This window comes from Carassius gibelio, chromosome A10, assembly GCF_023724105.1.
Source record: "Carassius gibelio isolate Cgi1373 ecotype wild population from Czech Republic chromosome A10, carGib1.2-hapl.c, whole genome shotgun sequence".
Lineage (NCBI taxonomy): Eukaryota > Metazoa > Chordata > Actinopteri > Cypriniformes > Cyprinidae > Carassius > Carassius gibelio.
The window spans coordinates 14,352,284-14,374,452 of NC_068380.1; the positions used below are offsets into that span (position 1 = coordinate 14,352,284).

At 38.3% G+C, this 22,169-nt stretch overlaps 1 protein-coding gene across 1 annotated transcript in view; it reads left to right on the forward strand.

Moving 5' to 3' along the window:
• The window catches only part of LOC128021281 (protocadherin-1-like), a 77,853-nt gene extending 56,684 nt beyond the window's left edge, over window positions 1-21,169 (forward strand). Inside the window, exon 5 of the mRNA XM_052608385.1 lies at window positions 17,450-21,169. Coding sequence (XP_052464345.1) covers window positions 17,450-17,823 — 374 coding nt within the window. The 3' untranslated portion in view covers window positions 17,824-21,169. The remainder of the gene's footprint in view (window positions 1-17,449) is intronic.
• The last annotated feature ends 1,000 nt before the right edge of the window (window positions 21,170-22,169 follow it).

Below are 22,169 nucleotides of genomic sequence, written 5' to 3' on the forward strand. Positions count from 1 at the left end.
AACTAACCCTTTAATATTCATGAGAAATTTCAGTCTCATCCATTTCTGTGAATTCTAACTGCGACGCCCGTTGTAGTCTGATTTTGTGCTGCAGAAAACACACTTGTCTCTAACATGAATGTAATGTAAAAAATTACACTCTGTCATTTCTCATTTTGCAGTTTGCAGCAGTGTTATATCGTTCCATCAGTTAATATCAAATTTGAGCTTAGGCAGTTGTCAGGAATATTCTGAAGAGGTCAACAAAACCCCGGCGTCTCCTCTGCACGAACACCAGTCAGTTGCAGAGGTTTACACTGGATGCTGGAAGAGGAAGTCTTTGAAGTGTGTTTCCATGGCACCCACACGTTTCCCTTTTGATCTTGGATCAGATTGAAGTGTATGATGTAATTTGGTGGTATATATGGTTGGGGAGAGAAGGGACGGTGGTCTTAAATTCTGGGATTCAATGACTTAGTGGAAGGAAAATGTTTTCTGTTTTGTGCTCTCTACATACCACCCCAAACCCCCACCCCCTCCCTTTTTCTGTCTGTCTACCTGTCTGTCTGAGTCTTTGTATCCCTTTTTCTCTCTCTATCTCTCTCTATTGTTCTGTCTTCCCCTTGCTGTCGGTCTCATTTTTGTCTCTCTTCTCTTCCAATCTGTTTCTCTCTCTCGCTCTTGCTCAAGGCTTTTCTCCTTAGAGAAAAGGCTCAGACGGGCTTCCTGAGATCTGTGATACACAATTTGATTTTCATGTAACATGATCTGTTACTATTGATTTCTGTAGTTCTCATTTTGGCATTAACATTAGCTCTGGTTTTTGGCTTGCTCTTGGTTTTTGTTCTGTAAATTTTTCCCTGATCTTCCTTTGTTTGTTTAAGTACTGTGGGGCGAATATAAGAAACACTTTAGTGCACACTATTTAAGAGCAAAAACCAGCTATGACCACAATCCAGTTTAACTAGGTGCTAAATGCATTTAAGTAGCACTGTGTTGCATTTACATTAAATAATTGACTGTTTTCAATGTAAACACATCTCCTTTCTATGTAAATGAGGCTTATTATACATCAGATAATTTTTTTATAAGGTGTCCTTGTTACAGTGTAATTATACATTTAAGAACATGTACTTACTGAAGTGTAAGTGAAGTTGTAAATTAAAGATCATTGTAGTTAATTTTACAAGAAAGTAAAGTTCTACTTTAAAATGTTTAATTCAGTACTTGCTTTTCTTTTTAATCATTTTAATTTTACTAGCAATTTTAGAGTGAAAATTATTTCAAAGTAAATCCTTAATTGTTTGTGTATAAGTCTTTAGTTTAGGGTTAATTGATTTATTGTTTTTACCGTAGTAAGTATAAGTGACCACAACACCAGTCTTAAGTGTAATTTTTTTAAATTAATATTTAAACATCAGCTGGAAGCTGAATAAATAAGCTTTCCATTGATGTATGGTTTATTAGGATTGGCCAATATTTGGCCGAGAGACAACTATCTGAAAATCTGGAATCTGAGGGTGTAAAAAATCGAAATACTGAGAAAATCGCCTTTGAAGTTGTCCAAAGGAATTCTTAGCAATCCATATTTAAAAAAAAAAAAAAGTGAATGTTTGGTATATTTAAGTTTGGAAATTTACTAAATATATTCATGTAACATGGTCTACTTAATATCCAAATGATTTTTGGCTTAAAAGAAAAATGTATCATTTTGATCCATACAATGTTTTTTAAAAATATACCCCAGGGACTTAAGACTGGTTTTGTGGTCGAGGGTCACATATGTAACGTGTACAACATTTGACATTGGGTTATTGTAGATTGTGCCTTATTTATAAAACTACAGTACATTCCCGCCTCAATTAACATTGCTCTGTTACTGTTCGTGGAAGGCAGACTTTGAGGGCAGTATCATATAAAACAGATGTTTGCACACATTTACAATTGATCACTAAATCAGTTATACCTGTACTTCATATTTTGGAGAAGAGTGTTATAAGAAGTGTTAGAAGTGCACTTTCAACACAAATCTTTACTTGGAAACAGTTTTCACTCGGAAATAGATTGTTATTTTACAATGAAATCACAAGTAACACATTTGATTAGGTGTGAAATTTGGAAATAAAAGCCTGAAATAGAATTTTCTAGTAAAACATACTCATTTTTGACAGTATAATGCTGTATGGTTCCAGTAAAACATGCCAGATCACAATAGTCAACTAAATCCTCCATAACCAAGCACACCAACACACAAAAGAGAAATGTAGTGTAAACAATTTCAGCGATTTTATATTTGCATAATTCCTCTTAACGAATATTTTTTTTTTTTTGTTCTGTGTTCTGGTTGAGATCTTGGCTAAAGACTTCCCATAAACCAACTTTTTAGTAAAGCATTGATTTTGTTAAATGAACGTTTGCCCAAGCAACCATACATATTTATGCAGTGATGAGTAATTTGCATCACTGTGTCACCATATGTAGGCAAATAAATGATACAGTGCTGTATAATAATTAATGTTAATTAGAAATCATTTTATACTCCATAGTTAATAAACAGGAAAAAGTCATCGCTTCCCATGGACTGAATGACTGTCAGTCTTTGTAGTTGTATTGAATGCAATCTTTCAATAAATCTGTCATCATCGTGGATATTATTAAAATTGATGAGCGTCATTAGTTTAAGTGCTAGCTAATGCTTATTAGTATCATATTAGCATTATATGATGAAAAATGAACATGAAATCAAAAGTGTACAGTTTATGACAGGCCACTTATTTCTCTTCAGTGATTGTTTTGAGTGGTTAGTGTGTTCATATGTGGTCCCATCTGCTTGAGTTACAGTAAATGCATTACAAATGAACTTGCCTGTATATAGAAACATCACTACAATGGCGACAAGAATTTCAGTGTACTACAACAGCTTGCGCTTCACTCTAGATGCTGTTCTGTATTATACATATATGGCAACACAGAGGCCACCCAAAATAGAGATTTGTGTACTAATGTATACAGGCTCACCCAGTTTTGATTATGATTTTTCAAGACAGACAGCGCTAGCAGTGTGAACGTCTGCCATAACAGGTTCAGAGTTTTAATCTTCTCTCTTAATTGGACTCGTTTGATTGGACGAGCCAGGTGTACAGAACTCATTAATGTAGACAATCCGAGTGACAGCCAGCGAACAATCATATTCTTGCAAATGCTGATTTTCTCTTTATTGTGGCTTCCTCCACTCGAGAGAGAAGGAAAAAGAGCAAGGATTGACGCTGATGAATCATTCCTTCCTCATAAGTGGCTGTTTGACTCTGATTAGGGCTGCTAATTTTGATTTATGAAGGAATTATCAAGCATGTTTTTTTGTATCGAACGTTGCAGTTTTCTAACGACAATCCAGTCTTGCGTGTGTCTGGAATAATTTGACTATCAGAAACACTTTTAAAGGCTCATTAGACAGGATTGTCAGAACACTTGGTCTCTAAGGCACTGATATTGGGTCCTCCTCGTGTTAGATTGCTTTTGTACTCTTTAAGACAAGCACTCGCTCGTCCCACAGGGAGAGGCAAGTGCACAGGTTTTGTCCCTGAGAGCTCGCTGGGAGTTTTACACAGGTCAGCGGTGACGTTTGACCACATCTCGATGCCCACAGCGTGTCCTATGTGTGGTGATCAGCTTGGGCTGTTTGATCCCCAGATGGGGGTATTTGCATGTGGCCTGGCTGAGCCTCCTTTTGAAGCCCCAACATGAGCCACCGCACATATGGCCAGAGTGGAAAAAGAGACAGAGATAAAATGGAATAAAATGGCATATGCATAATGATGAGGAACTTTAGCAATGCTGTGTGATTCTTTCTTCTTCGTTCCTGTGATGTTTCTGGTGCCTTATGAAGTCCTAATAATGTAGCACGTTTTTTTGTAACTCTTTTGACAGATTCTCTCTTAGTTTCAAGCTCTTGGTTTTAATGAACACATTTTTCATTGTGTCCCGAGCTCGTTCAGTCACACGTCACATTCAGATCTCATGCTGCTTTAGTGGTCGGTCTTGTTTGTGAGTGATTTGTGTGTGATCGTTTGCTAGTTTTTGGGTGTACTGAAGATGACGTATTTTTGTTTGTTCTGTATTTGATAATGAATGCATGTATGGCAATGGAGAAGAACTTAATAACTGGTATATATCCAGACATGCGTAATAAACAAGTGTGCTTTTAACATTTTAAAGAGCCACGTGAAGGGGACACTGAGAAAACTTTGGTGAAGGATTTTCATTCAGAAATTGCTAGTAAATTTTGTACAAAAAGTTAAAAGAAACGGAAAGTAAAGAATTGAATTAAAAGTGACATTTTGGAAAGACTTGAGTAGTATATTCTTGCAAAGCGTACTACAATAATATTTATGTCCTACTTTAAAAAAAAATATATATTTTAAACCCTGCCAATTTCTGGATTTTAATGAAATAATTTTCATTGTTTCCAGAACTCGTTCAATTGCATGTCACGGTCAAGTATTGCATCGCTTTGGCGATTGGTCTTGTTTGCGAGTGATTTGTGTTTATGTGTGATCGTTCATTAATTTGTTGGGTAAAACAAAGATTGCACATCTTTCTTTGTGCTGTAGGTGGCAATGTATATAGTATGTATGGTAATGGATAATAATGTTATAACTGTTTATGTCCAGATGTGTGGTTTAACCAAGTGCACTTTTCATTTTAATTTTAAAGCAGAAGCTCATGTGTGCCTGATTAGAGAACTTATGATCATTGTTTTCATGCATCAAACACACATATTTCTACTTCAATTATAACTTTCATCAGGTAAATGTCTGGCTTCGAAAGTTCACCATTAAATCTGAGGAAGCATACTGAGGTAGCAAAGTTGTGCAGCTATGTAATATATTAGCTGAACGCACAAAATTGAGTGCAAATTAAGTCAGTGATGAGAATTGAAATACAATTATTTTTGTCGGATTTGGTTTTTATTGAATGTTACAAATCTCCAAAAAAAGTGTTTAAATAAACATTATATGCTAAATAAATTGCAATTTGTGATTAGGGATTTTCTTACCAGTTGGTGGATAAATTGTATTTACAATATGTCATTATATGAAACATTAAGCAGGAATTAGGACTGTCAGTGAATTATTATATATATTTTTTAATCTTAATAATTGCATTATTTTCTTATTAATTAATACTATTAGTCACAAATAATTATTTATCAAAATTTGCTAAGAAAAAAACTAAATGCCCCAAATAAACATTTAAAAGATTACTGTAATTGTCCTCTTGCTCTTCAAAGGGATTGTTTCAACAAAAATGAAAATTCTCTCACCATTTACTGAACCTCTGTCATCCCAGATGTTCATGACTTTCTTTCTTCACATGAGCACAAGCAAAGATTTTTAGTCCATATAATGCAAGGGGACAGGACCACTTCAGAAACCACACAAAGTGATTCAAATATTGGTATTTGTATTTTTCTTACATATGCGTTTCACTTAAGAAGTCAGTAATTCATTAACAGGGGTTGCATGAGTTAGGGTCATATTCTCTTTGTGTATAGTTTTGGAAGTGTCATTTTGGATGTCCTATACACTTTCATTATATAAAGATTTTTTTTTTTTTTTCTAAAACTCTTAGTTTGTGTTCATCTGATAAATGAAACTCATATAGGATGGCATGAGGGTGGAAAGGATGGACATTCCTTTTAATCCCTTTCCCTGTATATATTTATGTACTTCTAATTTTTAAATCCTTGAGTACAATTTAAAGTTGTACTTTTTACTTTTACTCAAGTATGTTTTTGACCAGATACTTGTACTTTTAAATGAGTAAATTTTTTACTGAGAACTTGTACTTTCACTTGAGAAAATCTTTGAGTACTTTTTACACCTCTGGGTTTTACTGAAACCATTTTCAATGTGTCCCTAGCTCATTCAATCCCGTCACGTTCACATCTCATGTCGCTTTGCAAGTCAGTATTTTTTACTTTAGTTTTGTTAGTGATTCTTGTTTATGTGTGATCATTCACTAGTTTGTTGGGTGAACCAAAGATGACGTGTCTTTGTTTGTTCTGTATGTGACAATGCGTGTGATGAAAGAGAGGAAGAAAGAGGGACAGACTGAAGAACGGAGTGTTAGTCTGAGGGGGCTTGTTTGTCTTCTGGGTGCCAGCTTGGGTTGTTGCCCGGGTGCCAGTGTGGCGTGACGACGCGGGGCATGGCTCTGTTCAGACAGATGGCGTTAGGCCTTGTCAGAGTCCCTGCCTGTTAGTAGAATTGATTGCAGAGGCCCGAGCCAGCCTCTCTGCTCTCTGCTCAACCTTCCCCACAAGAGAGAGGTGCATCTGATGTTCTCGATTTTTCAGACAGTATTTTTTTTGTTTGTTTGTTTCAGGTGGAGGGGGTGAAACAATGTGTCCTGGTTCTGTTTACCCTCAAGAGGTGAGCTGTCAGTGGCTCTCTGGCCTTAATGCCAGTAGGTTGCAGCACAGCTATTGTGCTCATTGTGCTATCGTTTTTTTTACCTCCTTTATTGTTCAGCACTGCGCCGTTTACAGTTACAGTGCAGTAGCAAGAAAAAACCAACAACTAGGGCTCAGATGTATCTGTGTTGCAGAGTTTGGTTGAATGCAAACAGAGTGAGGAGACATCGAGAGAGTGGGTCACTGCCGGTTTAAAAGAGGGTTCCGGTTCAGAAAATAACTTCAACTGTCCCATATTTCTTTTTAAGGCACATATAATGAAAGTGAACAAGGCTATGAACGAGATGAATTAACAAATGAACGAAAGCACTAACCATAAAAAAAAAAAACAAAACAAAAAAAAACAATTGGGATTATAGTTCTAGCCAAAAGAAAATATTTTTTTATATTAAAAATATATATATATATATTTGTGTAAAGGCCAGTTCTTACCAAGAACAATAACTATAGTAACTTTGCGAAATGTTTGCTTCATTTCAACAAACCAAGCTGCACCTTCCAGCCCAAGCATGCAGCACTTTCTGCTTAATTCACTTTGTCACACTTTGAAAGTATTTAGTGTCTCAGTGTGTGTAACACTAAAGGAGAGTACTGCAAGAGGTAGATATAAATGGCCTCAACAAAGTCATTAAATTAATCATTTTAATATTATTTAGATGTTTATTTTATTTATTTAATAAACATTGAGATTCTGCAGTCCAATCTGATCTGAGTACTTTTTCCAGGTGTACTCTCTTCCTCCTCTCCAAGCACCTTTTTTAGCCCTCCCTGCACACACCGCTCTGATGTTTACCCAGGATTGTGTGTAATGACCGCAGGCCGATCTGGCCCAAGTGGTGCAGATAACATCTGTCATTAGGACAAAGTGGATCGCTCAAAGTACAGAAGTGGGTTCAGGGCTTGATGGGGTCTCGGCAATGTGAGCTGATAAAAATAGATAAAAATTAGATGATTATCGCCTTCACGGAACATCAACATCAGCCTTCGGTTTGAACCTCAATGAAACTGATTATACCATCATCATGTTACACTACAATAAAGCACAAATAAGACCTTTCAAACCTCTCGCCTGCCCCTCGCTCATTTTCCAGCAAATAGAGCCCAGTTACATCATGTGGACTCAAACGCTATATCAAGCTATAGCATGCCTTTGCTGCAGTGTGATTTCTCATCTTCATGCCACATATAATTCATCTCTGATCCAAGTTTCATCTCGATCTGCATACGTAGTCCAGCCCGAAGTCATTTAATTCACTGTGAAAGTCAATAATATAGCACTCCATTATTATTTATTGAATAGCCATGATGTATTAGTTAATTCATAAACACCAGTAAAGCTGAAATGTTGGTGCTTCAATAGATTTTTTCAGCAAGTGTCAGTAGATTCAGTTATTTTTTTTTTTTATTTTTTTTTTTTTTGTGAGCAGTTGATTTGAGCATGCTTTCAGTAAGTGTGTGTGCTTGTATGCTAATCAGAAGCAAAACCTTTTATACTGCCATTGTGGATTGCTCACAGAATAAACAACTTTGATTCTCTGACAAATGGAGAACATTACAATACACATAGCACAAAATAACCCAATAAATAACACACACAAGTTGTGGAAGTTGACATTGTAGATTTTAAGTTAGAGGAGTGAGAAGAACTGTTAGACATTATGGAGACGCGGGGGATAATTTTAAAAAGTGCAGTTGCTACGGACTGACGTTGCAGAACAGTGGCTAATGGGTTGTGATGAGCCGAAGACGGACAGAGGATTAGCTCAAAACAAAGAGGGAAGAACAACATATCTGAGCTCAGACTGGAGCTCCACAGTCTCTGTAAGGGGGTTCCTGAGCAAATTAGACACATTATGGGGCGAATGGAGCCTCTTCACACTGTAGAACATAACACAAGTTTTAGCAGCTTAAACAGTTAAATAGAAGCAAAAAAAAAAAAAAAAAAATGCAGTGCTTGATTATACACGTAAACCCTAGTCAGGGTCTTAAGTGAACTTAAAGAGTTTAGAGTGAAAATATGAGTAACAGTATGTTGGATACGTACAGCTCTTCATGTGACAGACAAGCTGCTGTCTGTGTGCTTAATATTAATAAAACATCAAAAGACAAAGAAAAAATCACTCACTGCTCTTGATTGAAGGACATCTGTAGCCTGAATAATAATAAACAAAGCAAGTTCAATTCTTAAAGTGAAGACTATGCTGTTTTATTTTAAATTCTATTGTTCAGTTTCTGTATTAGACTGTAAGCTGAATACTTCAGACTTGCATACAAAAAACTTAAAGCACTGTTTACTTCACTTGTAACTATTTTCTATTGTGTTTGTCCTTTGCTTTTTTGTTTTATTGTATCATTGTTTATTTATTTATAAAAAAAAATTGAGGACTTTTTTTTTTTTTTTTACGTAAGAACACACACACACACACACACATATAAAACTACAGTGCCTTTGTAACCTTTTTTAATCTTTTAAGTTTTGGTTACACTGAGGTGGGACAGTTACCTCTCAGGTTTCATTTATTATATCTTAATGCAGGGCTTAATTTGTGCCGGAACAAGCCTAATCTGGCACCTTCGAAATCCGATTCGGCACCTAATTTTGGCAGACCCCCCTCCTCACACGCCACTGAAAGACGTCCGTGCTGACCTACAGCATGCATATATGTCATGAAAAATCTTGAGTGCACATCTACATTTGAAATAAACTTCTGCGCGCAAAAGATGTGACGTGAATGGCTGCTGCTCACATGAGGCTGCTCACACAAAAACCGAATGCACGGATCCTTACTGTTACACATGCGTTTTCTTTCTCAACTGTTTACATTTAGGAACCTACAGTGCTAAAGAGGATACTCACCAGGAAGGCCATTCAGACATCATTTTGTGTGTATTTGGTCACTTAAGCTCAACAAACTACGAAAAATAACTCGCGAGACGGCTTTATACCCGTGCACTTTGGATGTGACTTTATGAGTGTACAGAATACAGCCTCTGGAGCGCACAAGATGTGCAAAGATGTGCAAATTATACATTTTAGTGACAATGCAACAATGACCCAATTAGTCAAGTTACAGTTCTGTCAGCTGTGCCAAAATGTGAGTGAAAGTCTTGTATCTCAGCATGCAGCATGCAGCAGCTTGTCTATAATGCAGACAAGATGCACTGATGTGAAGCGCGCTCTTAGAGAGTTCATGGTTTCAAACGCTGATTTCATAATGACTGATTTAATCTTATAGTTTGCGTGAATTTATTTGTTCATCTAACCTACATACTATATTGAATAAATGCAGGGATTTGCCTCATTATGAACTTGAAATCTGCGGGAATGTAAAACTATGTGATATACAGTAGCTACACGCAACTCCCCCACCCAAATTTAGGACATGATTAAATATAAAGTTATAAGTTGTATTTGTTTTGTTTTTTTTGTTAGTTTTTTTACTTTTTCAAAACTTTTTCAGGCCTGAAAATTGCTATTTTGAAAATTGTATGGCTTTTCCCGGTTATTATTGACCGTACAGACCCTGAAAGCAACTGATGCATGCTATTAATCACTTCAACTGGTCCACCAATGTGATTGTGCGAATGATCCGTTACCAATCCCTCCTGTAACATGCTGGATCCGTTACCCCGCTTCTTCCGGTACATCGCAATTGGTTGCACTTTATTTTACAGTATGTGTACTTACATGTACTTATAGTGTACTTACAGTGTATTTATCTAAGAAAGTTCTGGTAATACAAGGTAACTACATGGGGCAGGGTTAGGTTTAGGGGTAGGTTCAGGGTTAGTACCTAGTTTTTACATAGTTATTGTAATTACTATTATAGTATGTACATGGGGAACAGGACTGTAAAATAAAGTGCTACCTCGCAATTTACAAATTAAGCTCTGTGTTAATGTTTTAGGAAAGGTTAACCAAAGTCTTATGGGTTTGGAACAACAGGAGGGTGGGTAAATGATGACAGATTTTGGGCTAATTTTTATTCTTTTTAAATTCAACGGTGGGAGGAAGGAGGAAATGATGGCAAATTGGAAATCTTCCTCTTTACAGACCATTGTATAATGCTATTGACACAAATCGGAAGGAGAAATTATATTCAACACAGTTTCTGTCCATGCCCCACCTCTGCACCACAATGACAAAGCTCTCTTAGAGCAGATAGAGTGAAGGGCACTCTTTTTGAGACTGCGGGCTTGCAGCCAAATCCACTTCCACCCCAGTTGGGTTGCTCATAAAGGCAAAGAAATGCCCTGGGGCTCATGCCTCCATCTCACACACGCACGCATACACGGAGAAGCAGCGAAGCGCTCTCTAACTACTGAACTGGCCTGCCATGATGGATGGCACTAGAGGGAGCAGGCTGTGTGGCTCTGACATGTACTTCCTTATTTTCAGCAGTGCTGAGAGGAGCAAGTCCACTGTGGCCACTCTCCATCTTCACCAGCAAGCCATTGGCAACACGCTCTGTGGTGTCAAACATATGCTGAAAGTCTGCAGACAGTACACGTTCCCTCGCATGTATTGATGCGGCCATACACACCATTGTCCATTCGCTCCATGCTCTAAAGCTTTGTGATTATACAGTCACACTCCGGGAAGCCAGACTTTAATTTTTACCCCTTAATCCAACAGCAAACTGATAGTGCCAAATTGTGTTGCATCAAAGCCAGATACGACCATATGAACGCCAGCAATCACCATAATAAAACCTAGGACATGCTACAGCCAAGCAGCACCACTCCGGCGCCAAGAGGAAAATGATCCCTAGCTCATAAATTACTGCCCATCAGAGGGACCTGGCAGAAGTGAGTGGCTAATCAGTTCATCAAAATGGCCCCTACCTCCCAATCTCTCCCTTTCCTCTCTTGGAGGTAGAGGTCTGCATCTGATGTCACTGAATGCAGCATGGGACAAGTTCTGAATTTCTGAGTGCAAGAGGAAAGATGACAATGTGTGTGTGCAGGAAGCTGAAGAAAGCAATCAATCGTGGGGCTTCCACAAAATACTATTATCTAAAAGTAAAAGTTACAATTTATTTTAAGGTAGAAACTGTCTACAATTGCAGGGTTGGATATTGTCCAACGGGACATAATCTTGTAGGGACGGAACTGAAAAATCAATCCCGCACAGATCTCCACTTAGAGGTTCCTTAGGTCCTCTAGAAGAAGTTTTTCATCCATTCCATTCGTTCTCAAATGGAAATGCATGGCACAGCATGCCAAACACTGGAGGAGGAAAATGGACACCAAAGACAACTGCAGTAACCCAAATGTTCCAAGCAACAATCAACACACTCAAGTACAAAAATAGAGTAGAGCTGTGTTCAATAATGAATCAAATATTCCTTGAAATCTTTTTTGTACTTTCTGGAGTGAAATATTTAGAAGTAGAGATTAGTTTAACAAAAGCCCCACACTGAGTAGGTAGACATTGAAATATGGGTAAACATGAACGAGTTTGTAAAAATGCTAGTTCCTAAGCCCTCAAAAACCCCTCTAACTCCAAATATGAAAGGTTTTGTAACCAAGAAATCAAGCTCTATGCTTTCATAGAGCAACAGAAATGTCCTTGTAATGGAAACAAACACAGGACACTAGACGTCCATAATGCTTCAGCACCTGAAAATTTGCCATCATTACTTCTTAAATATGTATCCTTCTTGGGATATCTCCGCAATTATGTGAAGGATTCCAAGATCTGTCTTATTTTGTGTTATTTTCTCAGCTGATTTCTCTCATTTTCTTTGTCTTTCCTGGTTGCTCTAGAAAGGAACATGATGTACTCAGCAGTGCCAGCTTGTTAGAGGAGCTTCTGTGTCTGATAATAACCTCAGCATGTCAGGCTAAACCAAGCTGTGTCATTTTCCCTCCACAAGAAAACAACTGCCACAAATTATTACAGAAATATAGACATCATTGTTTTTCTTTCGTGGTTAACCACAGGGCACCTGATTTTTGATAATAGATTCTTATAATTACATGAGCATTTTGCACATTTGATTAAAACTGTGGACAATTGTGGCGTCAGATTCTTTTCATTTGGTGTGCTTTTCCGTGAACTGGACTGTAATTTCCAGCTGATTAGAGCACAGCGGCACACTCAAAAGCAGCAGGTAGAAGGAAAGAGAGGAGAGACGAACGGAGAGAAAAAAGTGGCAGATTGGAGAGAAAGTAAAAGAGGAAGGGAGGGGGTGGGAGAATAAAAGCAGAAAAGCAAGGTAAAGAGAGTCATTCAGAAAAATAACTAGAAATAGAGGATCAGAGAGACAGAGAGAGGACAAAAGGCTGAGGGTACGTTAGAAAGTGTGCACGCCAGATCAAAAAGGAGGTGTTCTGTGAAATCTCAGGAAGAGCAACATGCCCATTTCCCCTCCCCACTACCCCCCAGCTGGAGATCAGACTGAAAGGAAGCCTGCCACTGATCAACGAGACCAGTCATCCCACTGGTTCCCTGATGCAAGAACACTGCAAACCCACCCTTACATGTGTCTAAAAATGAAGGTCGGGCAAGTTTTGCATGCTAAGGTGGTCATGGCGAAGTGCTTGTAGCATGCAGTTTACCTTTTTTGTGCTCTTTCATCTTTCCTTTTTCTGACTTCCTTTTGGTCTCAGGTTGTGTGCTGTGAAAACCAAAACGGTTTCAAACTTTTGTTGTACAGACAGAACACCCATGCATGGTCCAAACCCCATACAAAATGCCAATTAGAGATCGACCGACTGATCAGTTTTGCAGATTAATCAGCATGATATTTGATTGCTGGAACAATCGCTATCAACAAAAATCCATGCCGATAGTTTTCTGGGTTGCGTCAGTTACTTGACTGGCTGAGATGGTCCTGCTGTCATTACAACATGAGAGTGGCCTCTGAAGGCAAAAATCTGACACCTTGTGATGTTTGTTTTGACATGTGAGGCTGGCGCTCTTTTATTTCATAATTCTTACCATCTGTTGTCATTAGTTTATATACAGCTGGTCACATGAATGTATTTTTCAGTCAGAAAATTTGCATATTTAAAGCTAGTGATGTGAGAAAGCACATTGATGAGTCACATTGATAAGAGTCCATTGTAACATTAAGATTACTGAAAGCTGTAGAAGTATTGTTCATTCTATTGTGTATTGTGAATTTCAACATTTACTTAAACATTTTGAAATTTTAAAGTTGCTACTGTTAACATTGAATGAACTTGGAACTAACCTTAATTATCAATATATAATTAATATTAATATTTGTATTCATTTACAAAGTATGGTTCAATACATTTTGATTCACCTTCAGTTTTTAGTTTCAGATTATTTATTTATTTATTATTATTTATTTTTTTTAACAGTAAAGCAGTATTTTAGTTTTCATACAGTATCCATTTTAAATCCATTTTATCGGTTGATTAATCGCATCGGCCAGTGTGATCCAACCTAGCTATCAGTATCTGTAAAATCCACTATCGGTTGACCTCTAATGCCAATCACAGTAAACACCAAAACACACACAACTTTAAGATGTGAAATGTAATTTATAAAAACAGTAAGCTACTCGAAGCTTTGAAAGGCAGTTATAATCTTTCGTCCCGTGTTACTTTCGCCCCGGTTCTCCCCTATACATGCTGGACAAAGCTGAGTTACGATCATGTTATTTCGGGCTGTGTGTTGGATTTCCCAAAAAAAAAAACAAGAAATGGCAAGTAACACTTTGATTTTAACATGACATTTTGAAGCAGAAAGAAGTAAACAATATTTTCTGTATAGTGTGTTCCCGTATTCTTTGTTTTATTAACTTTGTGTAACAGTGTACCTGACATTTTAAAAAGATGAACTGAATAACACTAAATCAATTGAATAAGTCTTGTAAAGTGCATGTAAACACACTTACTGATTGTATTGTGGGTAAGGTGTGGTAAGGAACTGAAATATTATAAAATACACCAGTAGTGGAAAAAAAAATAGTTTCTGTTATATATATATATATATATATATATATATATATATATATATATATATATATATATATATATATATATATATATATATATATATATATATATATATATATATAAACTTTTCCACAATGTAGCACACAAGTTACCTGAACAGTTGCATACATAGTAGTCCAAATGTGGCACACTTAATCAGAATTTAGAATCAGAATTAAAGTAACTGCTTTATAAACTACAGTACTTGTTTAACGTTTTCTCTTGTGCTCACATCTAAATGCATGCTTTCCTTTCCCGTTTTCATTTGTTCACCTAAAACTACTTCAAATCATTCAAGTAGATCTGCATTTAATTGGCTATTATTCTATAATTTCCAGTATATGTATATATATACTGGAAGAAATGAGATCCAGTAATGGATAATAAATGTAAGAAACTGTTTTCACGCCTGCCTACATAGAGCCACAAGGATATCACAAACGCACGCAACACACACACACACACACACATTTCTATACTCCCAACACCTCACTTTTCAAACACCATCTGTAGCACACATCCTTCTTGCACAAACACGTGCAAACACTATTACTTCTCAAGCACATGGACAGTAACATCATCTAACACACATGCTCCCTTTCCTACGCACATCCTACCCCTCATACACACACAGGTTGTGCCTCTAATGCACATCCTCAATTATATTCCGAGTTCACCACACACTTTTTTCTCCCACACAATCTAGCCCTTTCGCACACAAACAAACAGGACTGTAGAACTCTTAATGTGTTTGTTCCAGAGGGGTGAGTTGATCTATTCCGTTTGGTGAGACATAAAGCCTCTTTCCTCCTCCAGTAAACGCCCTCTTTTAGCCTATTCAAGACCTCTTTGATGTATTGACCATGTCGGCTCCTGCTTACTGGGAGTTTTTTTGAAGCATACGTTCATTTGTGCGGTGGTGGGGTCAGTGTCGTGTTTTCGTGTGGAGAGAACTGTCAGTTATGTTGTGCCGGTGGAGCCTCACAGAGCTTTATTTAATGAGTGCATTAAAGCTGTCTGGATGTTCAATGCCAGTGGAGGTACGTCCCCTGGGCCCCAGCGTCTGCCTCAGGGCTGCCATCTGTAGATCTCTTGCACATTTAAGGGTCTTCACTACTTTTCTCTTCATTTTCTCGGTCTCTGTTTGAAACTGTGGCGATAATTGAAAGTGGAGAGAAAGGTAACATTGCAGGTAGATCAGAGGTTCTTAACAGTGTTGTGGAATACTGACACTACTAATGTAACTACATTTTTTAGTAGTTCGACAGTACCTCAGCTACTTTTAAAACAATGTAGCTTTTCCAGGTCCTAATTACTTTTTCCAGGGAAAAGCCATCTTTTACACAATATTTTTGAGAAAATAATTTTGTGAGTTTAATTCAAGCTACTTAAATATATATATATATATTTGTATTGCAATGCTAAATGTGATGCAGTGTTGAACTTTTACTTCTGACAGCCTGAGATATTATATTGTTTGGAATAAAACAATAGTCTTTGACAACATAATTGTATTGCAATGTTGTTTTAAATAACAAATATTTTACTTAAAACATTCCTCATTAACACTTATTCAGGTATTTCTGATATATGTCATTGTGAACAAAGGGTAGTTAAGGCTAGCTACTTTCTGGTAGCAACTTGTAGTGTAGCTAGCTACTTTTTAAGAAGGGTAGCTTGACTGTTGCTTAACTACTTTAACTTATGAGTAGCTTGTAACTTATCAAGTTATAGTTTCAGAGTGGCTTCTCCAACACTGGTTCTTATTGTTCTGTGTTCCGCAACCAATTCCATATAGGATCAATGGTCTTCTTTATTATTTTTGATGTTGGTCAAAGTAATAAAATAATGTTTTTCAATGACCGAAGAAAATATAAAAGTATGGCATCTGGGATAAAAAGCACCTTTGCTGTTGTGTCTAAATGCACAATACTAATAAATAGCATTGCTGACTTCTCTATTCGTTGCCATGACGTGGTTAGAATCAAATATATACAAATAACAAATAACACAAATGCTTCCTTTCGGTCCTAAATTCCCAACACTACTTGAAATTCTTATCTTTGTCACAAAGTAATTTTGTTATTTTACTGTTTTCTAAAGATTTTTCTCCTAGACTATGATAAAAAATAAGACCATGACTCCATCTGCATTTCCAGCAGCCCCACGCGGGTTCATAACTGAGAGACTGAAAACCTCTGGTGTTAATGCACAAGGGTGAGGAATGTGGTCCACAGAGTGGAACGGCTCCTGAGAGAGAGAGCATGTGGTTGGCGGATTACAGGGAGTGTGTGTTAATGTAGCTCTCTGAATGGCTCTATCAGAATGAGGTCACTGGGTCTCGGCCCTGTTTAATTAATTAGGGAACAGTGGAATGGAAAATGGATAGCAATCAGAGGCTCACTAATTTCAGACCTGCCAATCTTGAAGCCTTAGTGCTGAATTTTCCTTCAGGGGCCTTGGTGGATCTCATTTACTGTTGAATGTAGGATACTGAATGCAAGCATGCCTGTATGTTTATTTGTGCATAAATATTCAAGACACGAATATCGAGGGATTGCAGCCCAAGGGACATAAATGCAGGGAAAAGTGAATTGCACTTCCGCCGTTTTGCCATCAAACTTCCAATACATATGTGGGCATGCATACATTCGAATGCATCTAGCAACCGTCAGTCGGAATGCCTACACTATGAAGAAATCATTTCAATTCAAAGGACTTTAAAGAATCAAACCAGAAAAATCTGACCCACAGTAACCACTGAAGAAATCCCAGTATGCAGTCCATAACAACAGCACTGTGCATAGCAAATACTGCCTCTCACATGGCAACCACACCACAGTGCATAGCAACCACTGGCAGCTCTTTGTGTATTCCCTGTTAGTTGCTTGCATTTTACGCTAGGTGAACTGCAGTGTCTCTGTGACTCACCCGGTACAACAAAATAAGTTTTGATTTTCTGTTCTTTTATATAATTTACTCGTCATTAAAGACTGTTTTTTGTGTGCCTTCTTCTCACAGATATTCGCTCACTGCCTGATGTTGCCATGACGGGAAACTGCAGTCAGGAGTGTAGCGAGCTGGGTCACTCAGATGCTTGTTGGATGCCTGGTCAGCCTTCGCCCGTCCGCAAGACCCGCAATCCCCCTAAACTGTCCACGTTTGTGCCTTATCAGGAGAGGGGGAGCTTGGGACGCCTGGCCAATGGGAGCGTGAGGCTGGGAGCAGAGGAGAACAGGCCACGCCTCCCACCTTCCCGTAGTGCCTACTCCAGTAGTGACCACAACCCCAGTGGCCACGCCCCACTGGAGGAGGTGCCTCTGAGCGTGACATCAGAGTTCCCACCTACCAATCCCCCATCCAATCACACCTCGAAAAGAGAAATATACCTGTGAGATAACCACACCCACCATCTTTGATTGACACGCACCGGAAATTACAAAGACACGGTTGCAAAAATAGAACATCGAATTTGCGACAGGATATAAATTGGATATTGGAAAAATACACAATTGTCATAATGTCAAAGTAGATTTATTTATTTATTCATCCATTCATTCATTCATACATGCATCTATTTATTATCACTTTTAACATTTTTTGTGGTTTCTTTAAACTTTTTATACTGTTTTTGCGTACCATAAAAAAAAAAAAAAGATGCATACTTTTACGTGACTAACCGACTTTTAGCTTCGCTAGCCTACAGAATGTTCATGGGTTCTTCTACTAGATTACCAAGTGCTATAGTGGACTGGAGATACTGCTGTAAAAGGGTCTTGAGCCACATAGAGTGTCTGACACTCTTAACCTGATCCTGTCCTCAGAGGAGAGCAGTCTTTATACATGCTGTAATAATGCTGTAAATACATGTGTATGGTGAATATATGAATATTACTATCAGGCTCAAGTTGAAAAATAGTATATACAAAAAGGTCAAAAGTTACATCTAAATCAGCCTGAACACCTGAAGTGTGTGTATTTACCACTGCTTTTGAGGATTTGAACATTTGTAATGGCCATATGGGAACGTGAATAGACGAGCTGGAGTGAAGGGGAAAACATCCTGATGGTGCTCCTGACCCTCGTCGTGCCCATCTAGGGCCTAGATCCTCACCTGCTGTTCTGTATGTCCATCTGCACGCTGGAGCATGGTGTATAGCTGTGTGTGTGCGCTTGGAGAACGGGCAGTGGGTTTAACATCTATTAACTCGATATGACAGATCTTAACGTATGCCGGTGTGTGCGTTCATGCATCAGGGGACCTACTGTCACAAAAAGTAACACATGTGGCTTTTGGTACATTAGCACATTCTTCAATAGGTGAGAATGTGAGTGCATACTTTTGTGTCATACGGCAGAACTTGTGTTTTTTGGCACTGTGAATCTCTCCTGAACTCCCACGATGTAGTGCAAACGCTGCCTGGCACTCGCAAAGACGCCTACGGCTCACACAGCACAGCCCCAGTGAGGAGGAGACCACCTGCTTCCCCTCAAATTATCAGTATGGTTTTGTTAAACTGACGGTGTGTGCTAAGTCCACAAACAAACCTCGTCTCCATCAAAAGAGTCCTTTTTGCCACGCTCATATTCACTGTCATGTTTTCTTTGTTTACATAGTTTTTACAGTCTTAAATGAAATGTGTGTGTCCTATTTAGACTTTGTTTGAAGAACAAATGTATTAATTGCCTTAAAAAACAGTTGTATATAACAATCACAATGGACAAATTAGACTGATAATCCTGTCTTGTCTTTCGCATGTCAACTGTGCATGTTCTTTTATTTTCCCACAATCAAATAATTACAAATGTTACAAGCGATCACATCACCATTTGCCTAATTTCAGCCACCTTTTTTTTCATAAATTGTTCTGCCCTCCATCAGTTGGGAATTTCTTTTTTTTCTTTGACACTGTGCTGACTATCTAACCTGTTCTGAAGCTCTGGCTCCCTCCAAGTTTCAGAGAATCTCTGGGGGACCATTTTGACAATGATTACCTAGTGTGCTCAAGGACCATATCTGATGGACATTATCATTACTATTGCATCACGGTGCATCGCCTCAATATCTCAACTTTTTCCACACCTGGGTGAGCTTGCTTTATGTCTGCAGGGGGGTTGACAGTGGGCATTTCCTTAATTAGGGTGAGTAATGAGTGTGGTGCAGTTGGCATATGCGAACTCTCCAGCCCCCAAAGGAAGCACAGATCACAGAAAAAGATCCTGGTCCAAATGCTTCAGTTGTTTAGCAATTCGCAATTTTCAATGCACTTACCTCATCGCGACGGTCTTCAGCACCTCTCACCAAATAATTAAGTCTGAAACGTATGGAAATTACTGGACGTAGCCATGATTAAATAAGGCGAATGATTATCCCGCCTAAGGAAAGACAGCACATTATGCTTTTTTCAAAGCCATTTAGTGACTCCAATAGAAAAAAAAAAAAGAATAATCCAGCGAGAGTCATGATCCAGCGTAATTAGCCCAGCTTGCTTCTCCTCTGCACTTCAGGCAGGCTTCCCAGGCAAACGTGTGAGATCGCTGACCTGGACTTAACATGGCTAAAAGATAGAGATGACCACGAAACTCTACCACCACTTAAAGGCTTTCATCTATTCTAACTCTGAGTGAAGCAGGTTTTGACCTTCCTCCACTCTGATGCCAGCCTGATTCAGACAGTCTGAATTGCAGGTTTCGACTCCTCTGGCTTTATATTGGCTGTTTTATTCCTAGGAATTCTAAGTCTAGACTACTAGAGTCCTTCGGCCCAAAATGCCAGAGGACAGATGGAGGAATGTCCACTTCTTGTGGTTGTTTTTTAAACTGGTGTTTAGATGTGTGCTCTTTCGCTGTTAGATGTCTGGATGTGATGAGACGACCGTAACGAAACAAGGGAGTCTTTTCTTCATCCTTAGAGCGAGACTTTTCTTCATAGAGTAACGAAAACTGGTGTTTGTAGTAAACATCTCTTAAAAAGTGTTCTGTACATAGCTCTCCACATTCCCCGTGTGTGGTGTCTAGCAGGCGACGAGCTGAGCATGAATTCCAAAGATAATTGGTAGAAACCGTTTACTGTTCTTGCTGAAATGTTAGTGCCGGATCAGAAACCTTTTCTTGAGAACAAAAGCGACGTTCACTGCACAAAACTCATCTTCACCATTCACCCCAAACTGAAGACAGCTGCCTTGAAAGTATGTCTTTTGCAGGAGAGTTCAAAACTTGTTATCCTTAATTGTTGGTTATATTTATATAGGATTAAAAATGCTTGTGATGATCTGTTTTTGTACAGTTTTATGTACATGCAAGTGAAGCTTTTTAAATCTTACAACAAAAGCCGATGGCATATACAAATCGTAAAGTGTTTATTGAGATGTGCACATCTTGCCTTGGATGGATTGATCTTTTTTTTGCCGAGTCAGTGTGAATGTGGCCGTCGTATGCCTGCACCGTAGTCATTCACCGGCTCCTGTCACCGAGGGCTTTATCAGATTTTATGTTTATTGTGAACAGTGGATTGTCCGATCCGACTTGTTTGTTTGACTCCCATGTGTTTGGTTTTGTTCTGTTTCCGCATGTTGAAAACAAACCCCTTGTAATAAGTCCTTGCAAAGTTTGTAATAAAATGAGAGAAGAAAAAAAAAAGGAAAATACATTTGCTTGGTGAGTCATTGTTTAAGAATGAATCTAGGGACTGTGATCTCTCCATGAAGCTTTTTCATTAATAAAGCAAATTGATCTGACAAAGATATAAGACTCAATTTCTTTCTCTCCAATTCCGGGTCTCTTTGCCTATGTAAACAGAGAAAGAGGAAAAGGTTACGGTTTCGCCAGACTGACAGGAACTTAATAGAACAGAATAGCGAATGTGAGATCTAGTCATGTGAAGCTCTCACTTCACAAAAGCTGTCCATCAATATTAATGATCAAAAAACACAAGACCCCGAGTTTTCTCAGTCTCTGAAACCTAATTCTCTCCTCAACAAGGAGTTAAAGCATTACACCCAAGACCTTCCAGTACTCGACAGCACAATAAAGACGAAGCCATAAAGATGATAACGCCGAGACAAAAGACAATAAATCAATCCGGCTTTCATTTGGTGCGCTGTCTTTATAGTTATGCCACTACATAATTCGCGCACCTCTGAAATGATAGCTTTCACGGATAAAAATATATTGATGTGAGCCAGCAAACAAACGCTTTCAAAAGCGAGAGTCATAAACAAGATCAAAAGAATATGAAACATACAAGATAGAAAGTGAGGTAAATACTTGGAGCAAGTATGTGAGTAAACAGACAAACGTGAGAAAACGCACTTTATGCTTGTTTAGAAGGCCAAACTGCCCTCTAATGGTCATCAGGATAACTACAACTCCCCAGTAAGGCAAAAGATTAGCGTTTAATACCTGATACTCAACAAGTCAGGATTAATGAATCAGATAGCCTTCTTTTCTGCTGGTGTTCTTCAGTTTCTTGTTGACATCACCTACAGCGTACGCGTTCCCGAGGACGGCGGATGAAACGAGTGAAGCTGCATGAATAATAATTGAGATCAGGATGATACTGGTTTCTGGACCACATAGAAGTACATTTCGCAGACAGGGGTGCTTGTAGCAGCTTATTTAACCGAGGCTGCTTTGGGAGGACCCACTGAGTTTTTTTCCATTAATCTCTTTCTAATGGATAGGTTTTCGCTTCGCCTCACACTCTGCAGGCTGAGCTTAAAAAGGAGCCGTTTTGCTGGTG